The sequence below is a fragment of the Oryx dammah genome, unplaced genomic scaffold (genome assembly GCF_014754425.2).
Source record: "Oryx dammah isolate SB20612 unplaced genomic scaffold, SCBI_Odam_1.1 HiC_scaffold_28, whole genome shotgun sequence".
NCBI classification, from domain to species: Eukaryota; Metazoa; Chordata; class Mammalia; order Artiodactyla; family Bovidae; genus Oryx; species Oryx dammah.
Genome location: NW_024070212.1, coordinates 100,065,450 through 100,077,898, shown reverse-complemented (window position 1 = coordinate 100,077,898; position 12,449 = coordinate 100,065,450). Strand labels below are relative to the sequence as shown.

Below are 12,449 nucleotides of genomic sequence, written 5' to 3'. Positions count from 1 at the left end.
GTCAGCTGGATGCCCAAGTCTGGAGCTCGGGAGAAAGGGTTGGGCAGAGAGATTTGGTACAGGTATAATGGGAAGATCATTGGGGCAGGCTAAACTGAACAGTTAAGCATGGTGAAGTCTAGACGAGATAAGACAAAGTGAAAAAAAGGAGAAACAACTGAAGAATAGACAAACTATATGGGAAAGAAGAGTTCTTTCAGACACTGAACTATAGATGGCACAGGACCCTGGTCTTTGAAAGAAGGGAAATATATGAGATGAACCCTATAACTGCCCGAGCCAATGGCCTGGACAAGATTTCCAGACCACAGCACAGGAAAGGAGAACCCAAACAGAACCTAAGAGTCTTCCTAAGAGAAAACAGAGCTGAGAATTTGTGTCCTGACTAAGCTAGTGGGAAGAGTGAAGCTGACCGAGGGAGGTGTGCTGGCATTCCAGTCACTTTCGGTCATCTCTGAAACCCTGCACCCGGGCCCTTCCCGCACTTTGGTTATGTGAACCTCCAAATAGCTATATTTACTTAAGTTAGTGCAACCAGTATGTTGAACATGCGGGAAACATCAGGGGTTAATCACAGCCACTTTCATTGGTCTCTCTGTGTCCCCTTAGGATGTTTTCAGTGTGGGAGGTCCAGAGAATTTTTTGGTACCTCTGAGGTAATAGAAATCCCATGGTCGTATTGAGTCACCAATTCCAAAATTAGTGTCCCGCCTTATGTAATAGCATAGCTTTCAGCTCATTCAGAGCTGCAGTGACTCCCCTCCCAGCAAAGGGTTCAGAAGCAAAGATGCTGACCCAGGACGGGTCTGCACCCTGTTTGTCCTCCTCTTTCCACTTGTACCCCAGTTGCCAGCTGTGATGTTGAACCTCTGTGGAACTGGAAAGGAAGGGAGGGAGAGGCTGAGCAGAGAAGATGTAAGATAGTGTGGGCACTCCCTGGACTGGCCAGTGTGTAAAGCTGGCTCTCGTGGGGTCTCTTGCAGCTGTTTTGCAGACCCCTCCAGCTGGGGGCCTCTCCCCTGGAGGTCCCCTGATGTGAGCAGAGCATTTGCCAGACCCTTGCCACTCACTCCTGGCGTAGCGCCTGGGACTCTCGGAATCTGCATTTATTTCTGTCTGTTGAGGACCCAACAGCCTGCTGGGCAGATCTTTAGGAAAGGACCTAAAGCCACCCCACACCAGCATATTCATACATCCTTTTCTGCAACAAATTCTGGGAATACAGGCTGTCCTCTGTAGTCAACGTATCTGCCAGTGTAAGACAGAGTTTACACTGCTGCCTGCATCCAGGCCATGGACATACTTCAGTTGATCCTCATAATCTTTTATTTTTTTCTTGAATCTATTGCCAGTATTTACAAACTGAGGAATTTTACCATAAAAGATCCAAATTCTTGACTTAAAAAACCCCGGAAGATGTGACAACGCCAGGTCTGCCTTACTGCCTGGCATAGATAGCTGGAGATGGGAGAGGCTGTCCCATTTGACAGGGCATGGAATCACCAGAGGGACTCCACTCCCTCTTGGCTCTGTGACCTGAACCCCAATGTCAGTTGCCATTTGTCATCATTGGACTCATGCAGTTACATTTTCTTAAACTACAGACTAAATGTGAAATATTTCTGGTGCTTATGTTTCTTAACAAAGAGAGAAAACAAGAGATAATCCAAAAGAACCATGGAAAGGAGGGATATAATTTATTTAGAAGCACAGTGTGTTCTTACATGTTTAATGTGCAATTAGTCTGTATGAGTGTATAAAACACAACTTAAGATGCCATTCAAAAATAACCCATAAATAGAATCATGGTTACTATACAAAACTATGTGGTGAAGAAGACATTTCAGCTCTCAACAAGTAAGTTATGTGACTTGCTGCAGAAGGGCATTACACTCATCCTCTTCCCTGGTTTATGTTTTGTTCCTACTTGGCCCTGACTTTTCAGTTTGCAACAAGGGGAAAACATCCTCTGGCCTCTCTGGAGGAAGAATCAGCCAAAACATGGATTCACTGTATGTCCGAAGGTGTCTTAGCACATATCTGGTAAGGAGTAACAGGATAGTTCCCAAGGTTATGGCCACATGGAGAAAAAGCAACAGGTATTGGCAAATTAATGAGGTTTTCTTTTTGATGGCAGGGTAAAACCAGATTTTTGAAACAGTATTCAACTTTGAAACGAACTCTTTTGGGAAATTTTGTTTTCAGTTTATTTTAAAAATTGAAACCTTATTGATTTTTATAAGTACCTGATATATTAAGCAAAGTCTCTTTTCCATTTATCTGAATTAGAGCAAAACCAGAATTATCTTGAGGAAAGGCTGTCACTTGCCCAGGTGTCTTCTCTTGGGATCCCCTTCATGGATCATAGCCTTGTTGTGGTGAAGGGGCTTGCATAACTCAATGAAACTATGAGCTGTGCTGTGCAAGGCCATCTAAGACAGATGGGTCATGGTGAAAAGTTCTGAGAAAACGTGGTCCACTGGAGGAGGGAATGGCAAACAACTCCCATATTTTTGTCGTGAGGACCCCATGAACAGTATGAAAAGGCAAAATATGTGACACTGGAAGATGAGCCCCTCAGGCTGTAAGATGTCCAGCGTTCTACTAGGGAGGAACGGAGGGCAGTTACTAATAGATCCAGAAAGAATGAAGTGGCTGGGTCAGAGCAGAAACGATGCTCAGTTGTGGGTGTGTCTGGTGGTGAAAGTAAAGTCTGTTGCTGTAGAGAACAATATTGCATAGGAACCTGGAATGTTAGGGCCATGAATCAAGGTAAATTGGACATGATCAAGCAGGAGATGGCAAGAGTGTAGACATCTTAGGAATCAGTGAACAAAAATGGACAGAAACGGGTGAATTTAATTCAGGTGATCATTGTATCTATTACTGTAGGTAAGAATCCTTTAGAAGAAATGGAGTACCTCTCACAGTCAACCAGAGAGTCTGAAATGCAGTACTTGGATGCAGTCTCAAAAATGACAGAATGATCTCGGTTCATTTCCAAGGCAAACCATTCAACATCAACATATAATGGCAGAAAGTGAAAAGTAGTCCAAATTTATGCCCCAAACACTGATGCTGAAGAAGCTGAAGTTGACCAGTTCTATCCATGAAGACCTACAAGACCTTCTAGAACTAACACCAAAAAAACAGACGTCCTTTTCATCATAGGGGATTGGAATGCAAAAGAATGAAGTCAAGATATACCTGGAATAACAGGCAAATTTGGCCTTGGAGTACAGAATGAAGCAGGGCAAAGGCTAACAGAGTATTGTCAAGAGAATGCATTGGTCATAGCAAACACCCTCTTCCAACAACACAAAAGACGTCTACACGTGGGTATCACCAAATGGTCAATACTGAAATCAAATTGATTATATTCTTTGCAGCCAAAGATGGAGAAGCTCTATACAGTTAACAAGATAAGACCTCACATCATCAACTCCTTATTGCAAAATTCAGGCTTAAATTGAAGAAATTAGGGAAAATGACCAGTAGGCCATTCAGGTAGGACTTAAATCCCTTATGATTATATAGCAGAGGTGATGAATAGATTCAAGGAATTAGATCTGGTAGAGTGCCTGAAGAACTATGGACAGGGGTTCATAACATTGTACAGGAGGCAGTGACCAAAATCATCCCAAAGAAAAAGAAGTGTGAAGAAAGAAAAAACAGCAAGAAGGCAAAGTGATTGTTGGAGGAGGCCTTACAAATAGCTGAGGAAAAAAGAGAAGTGAAAAGCAAGGGAGAAGGGAAAAGATATATCCAACTGAATGCAGAGTTCCAGAGAATAGCAAGGAGAGATAAGAAGGCCTTCTTCAATGAACAATGCAAAGAAATAGAGGGAAACAATAGAATGGGAAAGACTAGAGATCTCTTCAGGAAAATTGGAGATACCAATGGAACAGTTCATGCAAGGATGGGCACGATGAAGAACAGAAGCAGTAAGGACCTAACAAGAAGAGGTTAAGAAGAAATGGTAAGAATACACAGAAGAACTATACAAAAAGGTCTTAAGGACCCAGGTGACCATAATGGTGTGGTCACTCACCTAGAGCCAGACATCCTGGAATGTGAAGAAAAGTGGGCCTTAGGAAGCATTATGACAAACAAAACTAGTGGAGGTGATGGAATTCTAGCTGAGCTATTTAAAAATCCTTAAAATGATGCTGTTAAAGTGCTGCACTCAATATGTCAACAAATTTGGAAAACTCAGCAGTGGCCACAGGCGTGGAAAAGGTCTGTTTTCATTCCAATCCCCAAGAAAGGCAATGACAAAGAACGTTCAAATTACCATACAATGCACTCATTTCATATGCTATTTAAAGTGAAAAAGTGAAAGTCGCTCAGTCCTGTCTGACTCTTCAACCCAGGAAAAGACCCAGGAATTCTCCAGGCCAGAATACTGGAGTGGGTATCCTATCCCTTCTCTAGCAGATCTTTCTGACCCAGGTCTCCTGCATTGCAGGCAGATTCTTTACCAACTGAGCCCCCAGGGAAGCCCCCATGCTAGTTAAGGTTATGCTCAAACTCCTTCAAGCTAGACTTCAGCAGTATGTGAACCAAGAACTTCACATGTACAAGCTGAGTTTAGAAAAAGCAGAAGGATGTTGGGATGATTTGAGAGAATAGCACTGAAACATGCATATATCATATGTGAAACAGATTGCCAGTCCAGGTTCGATGCATGAGACAGGGTGCTCAGGGCTGGTGCACTGGGATGACCCTGAGGGATGGGATGGGGAGGGAGGTGGGAGAGGGGTTCAGGATGGGGAACACATGTATACCCATGGCTGATTCATGTCAATGTATGTCAAAAACCACTACAATATTATAAAGTAATTAGCCTCCAATTAAAATAAATTAATTTTTTTAAAAAGGCAGAGGAACTAGAGATCAAATTGCCAACATTCACTGGATCATAGAGAAAGAAAGGGGATTCCAGAAAAACATCTATTTCTGCTTCATTGACTACATGAAAGTCTTTGTGTGGATCACAGCAAACTGGAAAATTCTTAAAGAGTAGGGATTACCAGACCCTACTTGTCTTGCTTATTTCTTGAGAGACCTGTATGCAGGTCAAGAAGCAACAGAACTGGAAATGGAATAACTGACTGGTTCAAAACTGGGAAAAGAATACAACAAGGTTGTATATTGTCACCCTTATTTAACTTATATGCGAAATGCTAGGCTGGATGAATCACAAGCTAGAATCAAGATTGCCGGGAGGGACGGGACATAATATATACCTATGACTGATTCATGTTGATGTTTGACAGAAAACAACAAAATTCTGTAAAGCAATTATCCTTCAATTAAAAAATAAAATAATTTTAAAAATTAAAAACAAAAAAAGACCAAGGTGTGAAAAAGCCTTACCTGCCAAGGAATATGAGTTAAGGAATATGAACTCAAGCCTAAGCACAGTACAGAGTACCATAATCACACTGGGTGTTTTTAGAATTAAAAAAAAAAGATTGCAGGGAGAAATATCAGCAACTTTAGATATACGGATGATACCACTCTAATGGCAGAAAGCAGAGAGGAACTAAACAGCCTCTTGATGAAGGTGAAAGAGAAGAGTGAAAAAGCTGGCTTGAAACTTAACATTCAAAAAGCTAAGATCATGGTATCTGGTCCCATCACTTCATGGCAGATAGGAGGGGGAAAAGTGGAAGCAGTGACAGATTTTATTTTCTTGAACTCCAAAATCACTGCAGATGATGACTAGCGTGAAATTAAACAATCTGCTTTCTCTTTGAAAGGAAAGCTATGACAAACCTAGACAGCATATTAAAAAGCAGAGACATTACTTTGCTGACAAAGGTCCATATAATCAATGCTGTGGTTTTTCCAGTAGTCGTGTACAAATGTGAGAGTTGGACCATAATGAAGGCTGAACACAGACGAATTGATGCTTTCAAACTGTGGTACTGGAGAATACTCTTGAGAGTCCCTTGGACTGCAAGATCAAACCAGTCAATCCTAAAGAAAATCAACCCTAAATATTCATTAGAAGGACTGTTGCTGAAGCTGAAGCTCCAATACTTTGGCCACCTGATGCGAAGAGCTGACTCATTGGAAAAGACCCTATTGCTGGGAAAGACTGAAGGCAAAGCAGAAGGGGGCGACAGAGGATGAGTTAGTTAGACAGCATCACCAATTCAATGGACACGAATTAGAGCAAACTCTGCAAGAGAGTGAGGACAGGGAAGCCTAGCGTTTTGTGGTCCATGGGATCAGAAAGAGTTGGACATGACTTAGCCACTGAACAAGAACAGCAAAATTCTCTTGGGAGGCAAGTCTCCTGTTGAGTTGTGTGTCCTACTTGGTACATCTTCAGTTTTAAGAAGATGAATGACTCTCCCTGCAGCTCAGCTGCGTATGAAAGTGTAGAGTCTGGCCTTAATTGGCCTTGCAGAGTGGCTCTTGTGAGGTTATCAGTGTGTGTAATTTCCCTCTTTTGGCCATTCCTTGCTCATGTATGGATGTGAGAATTGGACCATAAAGAAAGCTGAGTGCTGAAGAATTGATACTTTTGAACTGTGGTGTTAGAGAAGACTCTTGAGAGTCCCTTGGACTGTAAGGAGATCAAACCAATCAATCCTAAAGCAAATCAATCCTGAATATTCATTGGAAGGACTGATCCTGAAGCTGAAACTCCAATACTTTGGCCACCTGATGCGAAGAACTAACTCATTGGAAAAGACCCTAATGCTGGGAAAGATTGAAGGCAGGAAGAGAAGGGGATGACAAAGGATGAGATGATTGGATGGCATCACCAACTCGATGGGCATGAATTTGAGTAAGCTCCAGGAGTTGGTGATGGACAGGGAAGCCTGGCATGCTGCAGTCCATGGGGTCACAAAGAGTTGAACACGACTGAGCTGAACTGCTTTTTAAAGATGAAGTTCTTTGAAAGCTATGTGCTGCTTGGCCTTTTCCAAACAGTTGTTTAGGCTTGGTATTCTGTTTTATCCTCAGATTAAGCTGGGCCAACTTCGAGCTATTGAGTTGGCCAAAAAGGTCATTCGGGTTTTCCATAAGATGTTATGGGAAGTCCCAGATGAACTTTTTGGTCAACCCAATACATTCCTAGACCACCTTATTTTAATTTAGCCACTCTACACACACACACACACACACACACACACTTAGCACTCATTGACAAAGCTATATAAAACAAGCAATTATATGACACTCCTTATCATCTTTTTATACAAATATCTTTGAGGACCCAGAGGAAACTTCCCTAAAATCGTAGTATTAAGACGATCTGGGATTCTCCTGGTTTATTTTATGGACACTATAAACCATTATAACAGTTCTTTGTGTTTAGTTTTATCTGTGAGAAATCTTGGGGATATATCTGTAATCTTCTCCCAGCAAGCACATAAAACCTTAGGACACGCACTTTTTAGTATTTCCATCGTGGCTGCTTTTTATTGTTTTTTCCTTTGCTTTTTTCTCCTTTGGCCTACAAGATTTTTTAAAAGATTTTTTCCTTTTTAAAATCTTGTACTTTGTAAAACTGCTTTAACTTTGTTTTAGAATGAGGCAAAATATAGAGAAATTAAGTACAATATTCATGATTTACCATTTGTTACAAACATATTGCCAATTTGATTTTAGATTTCATTTTAAATTTCCTAACCTTTATGAAATCAGATCTTTTACTCCTTTGTGATTGTCATGGAGTGAATCATTGCTGTGAATTTGAAGATCCCTTGGCTGCCATATTTTCACCCCATAGTTAATGTGACTGATTCAGTATAAATCTTTTTTAAAAAATTGGAGTACAGTTGCTTTAAAAATATGTCAGTTTTTGCTATACAGCAAAGTGAATTTCAGCCAAATGTATACATATATCCCCTCTTTTTTGGATTTCCTTCCCTAAGCACTGGGTAGAGTTCCCTGTGCTGCACAGTAGGTTCTCATTAGTTATCTATTTATACATAGTAGTATATGTATGTGAATCCCAATCTCCCAATCCATCCCACCATCCCACCACCCCACCACCTCCCACTTTGGTATCCATACTTTTGTTCTCTACGTCTGTGTCTCTGTTTCTGCTTTGCAAAGAAGATCATCCATACCATTTTTCTAGATTCTACATCTGTGTGTTAACATATGATATTTTTCTCTTTCTGACTTCCTTCACTCTGTATGACCATCTCTAGGTCCATCCACCTCTCTGCATATGGCACTATTTTGTTCCTTTTTTATGGCTGTTTAATATTCTATTGTATATGCAACGTAAATCTTAAGAGCTTAGAGGAAGCAGAGGTTGCTTACTGACCCTCTTAATTCTTCAAGGGGCCCATTTTTTTGGCTTACTAAATTTCAGTTTCGAGTACCACATTTAAACAGGAAGGCAGTTATATGTCAGTATAACAGTGGTTGGCCCATAAGGCCTGGGAAATGCCTAGCACTGAACCTGGTCCTTCACAAGACAGGCGTTCAGCAAGAGTTTGGTGACCTAAATTTACTTGCAGTTGTTGTCTTTGAATCTAGAAGCATTTGTCTGCCCCGGTGGTCTGGGACTCTGTTGGGGAATGCATCTGCTACTGTCTGCAATGACTTAACATCAGTGACAGTTTCTGCTTTACTTTTCTCTTTCAGAATATGATCGATTGGGCTTCCTCCTGAAGTTGGATTCTAAACTGTGAGTAGAATGACCCAGTTCCTTGACTTTGTGTTAGAGATCTGTAAGAGCTGGAGGCCGGCCTCAAGGGGCCAGCTCTCATCACTCCTGGAGCCTCTGTCCTCCGTCTGTCAGCTGAAGCTTAGAGCATGTTACAGTCTGTGGGTGCAAATATAAGGCCTTAGATTTGGCTGATTACAGAAGGAGTGTGTGCCTCCCCCCACCACACCCCACTGGAGTTTGAAGGACAAGGAGGAAAGGCTTCAGCTGCAGAGTGGAGGCTGACTAAACCACGGCAGGAGACAGTGCAAAGCTTTCAAGACGCTTCACAGCCAGGCATGCAAAGCCTTCTGTGCTCAGGTTTCCGCCTGGCTTTAGCTCCTGTCTCTCTCCAACAGGTAGATCCTGGCTTTCCCTCTATCCTTGTATATATTTGTTATCCATGTCTCAAATCCCCTTTCCTTGTTTGTCCACTAGGAAAACTTAAGAACTACCTCCTTCCTGTACAGAATTTATTATCTCTTCTTCTGCTTCCTGTGAATTTTCTACCTCTGACACCCATTATTTCATTATACTATAATTAAGTGTAATAGTTATTCATTTATCACGAGTGCAGGCTCAGAGCCAGGCCATGCTTGGTTCAAATCCCAGATTGCCATTTACTTTCTTTGTGATTTAGGGCAGACCACTTAACCACTCTGAGCCTCAGTTTCACCTGTAACGTGAGGACTTGACAGGGTTGTAAGAACTGTACAGAAACGGAGAATTTACAGGGATTGTCAAATAAGTATCTCATTCTTTCAGAATCCTTCCCTGTTCTGGCCCTCTTGGCCTCCTGAGCACCGGGGCAGCGCCAGCATCTGGTTGTTAGGTGCTAAGTCAACACTGAACACACGGCGGCATGGATGGCTGCATGGCTGCATGATGACAGGTGCCTGTGTTCCTCCGTCATTAGACTGGCTGCCTGGAGATTGGGCTCTACCCCTCTGTTCATGCCCTGCCCAGGCCCCCCACATGGCCGGTGTGCAGCAAAGTGTTGCAGAACTGTCTGTGACTCCGGGCTGTGGTTAGTCACCTTCATACACCCTTGCCTCCGTCCTGAACCAGACAGATGAGAAAGATCAGAATTGTGTCTCCTTTCTTTCCTCTCCTGCTTGAGGCCTTGACCACAGCTGCTTCTGATGGTGATGGCTGCACCCTCATGCAAGACACCAGCCCAGGGTTATTTGGCTTTCCCACTGAATGTTCTGGCATGTAGCCCCTATTCCTGGCATCTGGCCTCTTGGTTCTGGTGCCTCCCACCGTGAGTTCAGGTGCTGCAGTTCTCCCAGCTTTTATACATCATGGAGGCAGCCACAAGGGAATAATGGTCTGTTCTGTCTCCCAAGCTAGTGTGGAGTTGACAGCTGCATGTTACCATCCAGGGAATGGGGCTTGATAATGCTAGGAATCCACAGGCTTCACCCTTAGAAAATCCTTAATTTAGTGCTCTGGGCAAAAAACAAATCAAGCATAAGCTATAAGCAAGTGAAATGCCCTCAGAATGGATGAGATGTAGTAATTTACCAAGTCAAATCACACTGATGAACAAAAGACATGGTATCCAGGACGTGTTAACTATAGTATTTAAGCTGTCTTCAGCAGTGTGAGAAGGGGGAATCGGAGGACACTTGCCCTGCTGTTCTGACAGTTGGGTGGTACGTGGTAGGCTCTTGTACAGCTTTCTTCTGTGTAACTGGCAGGTTCTATAAACCATTAGAATCAGCTTGGTCTTTAGCCTGGGGAATTGGCTTGGCTTAATTAGATTTACTTCAGAGTTTAAGGTACAAGCTCCAGCTTTCCTGCCTCTTACTGAAAAGGCTTTTCTAATCCAATGTTATCTTCAGAACAAAACACGGACACATGGGAAAGGTTTTTATCTGTTCCAGGGAGAAGTTTCCAAGTTAAGGATTCTGGTTTTCAGAGGTAATTGCTTAGAAATATCCAGACCTCCCCTTACGATGTCTTTCTCTGCTGTGTTGTGTTCTATTTCTGATGCATAGGAAAGGACCTGAGCTTGGATCAGAACTGGATTTGAATTCCACCCCTTCTGCTTAGGATTATATAACCTTAGATAATTCATTTTAGCTCTATGAATCACAATTTTCCCTTATCAAAAACATGAATAATAATACCCATTTCCTCGGGTTTTTATGAAGAATTTAAAAAAAGAGTTCTATGAGTAAATATGCAAATGTAGAAATTTCTTATTTATCTTGATTGGATTCATTTAGCTTCTATCCTATAAGAATTCATGGGTTCTGGAAATTTTTCAGCCATTATCTTCTTTAAATATTGCCTCTGCCCCATTTTCTCTCTCTCTCTCTCCTCTTCTTCTTAAACTCTGATTAAGTGGTAGACTTTCTCATTCTCACCTCCAGGTCTACTAACGTCTACATTTTCCATCTTTTGATCCTTTCTGCATTGAACTGGAACCCCAGAGGATTCAACGTAAGGATAAACTAGAACTAAAACTGTGCCCCTAAGCCAGGACTGCAAGATAGGCTGCCAGATCTCTAAGTGGATTAGGGCAATAAGTCAATAAAGAGGAAACTGTTGATATTCACAGCCTGGGCTCTCATCACTGAGCTGGTCCACAGAACCTCAAGCTGTGAACTCGGTCTAAGGTACTCCAGACTGGCCATGCCTCCAAGCTCCTGGCAGAAGCAAATGCAATCCCTCTCTGGAGGAAGACATGAATTTCTCATGAATAACTTTTCAAGGAAATGAACGGCTCACAAGAAAAAATAACTAAGCACACAAGGAAATAAGACTTCTTTAGAGAGGACCATGAACAGCAGCAGACAACAGAGGGGGACCCACAAAGACTTCTGAAATTGGAGCTACCAGACACAGTTTATAAAGTAATTAGATACTCTGTATTTAAGGAAATAAAGATAAGATGGAACTATACCTGAAATAGGAGCTTCCCAGGTGGTGCAATGGTAAAGAATCTGCCTGCCAATGACAGAGACACAAGACAGCAGGTTCAATCCCTGGGTTGGGACAATCCCTTGGAGAAGGAAATGGCAACCTGCTCCAATATTCTTACCTAAAAAATTCCATGGATGGAGGAGCCTGGCAGGATACAGTCCATGGAGTTGGAAAGATCTGGACATGACTGAGCAATTGAGTACAAGCATTCATACATGTAATAGGGAACTATAAAAAGCAAAGGATTAGATTAGAAAGACAGAATTGAAAAATACAGTGACCAAAATTAAAACCTCAGTAGATGTATTTAGCATCAGATTCAGTTCAATTCAGTTGCTCAGTCGTGTCCGACTCTGTGACCCCATGAATCACAGCACACCAGGCTTCTCTGTCCATCACCAACACCCAGAGTTCATTCAAACTCATGTCCTATCGAGTCAGTGATGCCATCCAGCCATCTCATCCTCTGTTGTCCCCTTCTCCTACTGCCCCGAATCCCTCCCAGCATCAGAGTCTTTTCCAATGAGTCAACTCTCCTCATGAGGTGGCCAAAGTATTGGAGTTTCAGCTTCAGCATCAGTCCTTCCAATGAATACCCAGGACTGATTTCCTTTAGAATGGACTGGTTGGATCTCCTTGCAGTCCAAGGGACTCTCAAGCATCTCCTCCAACACCACAGTTCAAAAGCATCAATTCTTCGGCACTCAGCCTTCTTCACAGTCCAACTCCCACATCCATACAGGACCACAGGAAAAACCATAGCCTTGACTAGATGGACCTTTGTCAGCAAAGTAATGTCTCTGCTTTTTAATAGGCTGTCTAGGTTGGTCAT

The 12,449-nt window shown here is 42.3% G+C and overlaps 1 protein-coding gene across 2 annotated transcripts in view; it reads left to right on the top strand.

Moving 5' to 3' along the window:
- Positions 1-12,449, top strand: part of ST3GAL3 (ST3 beta-galactoside alpha-2,3-sialyltransferase 3) — a 226,476-nt gene that overhangs the window by 112,421 nt on the left and 101,606 nt on the right. For both annotated transcript variants that reach the window (XM_040231409.1, XM_040231408.1), the window contains one exon: positions 8,623-8,665. In XM_040231409.1, coding sequence (XP_040087343.1) covers positions 8,623-8,665 — 43 coding nt within the window. The remainder of the gene's footprint in view (positions 1-8,622; positions 8,666-12,449) is intronic.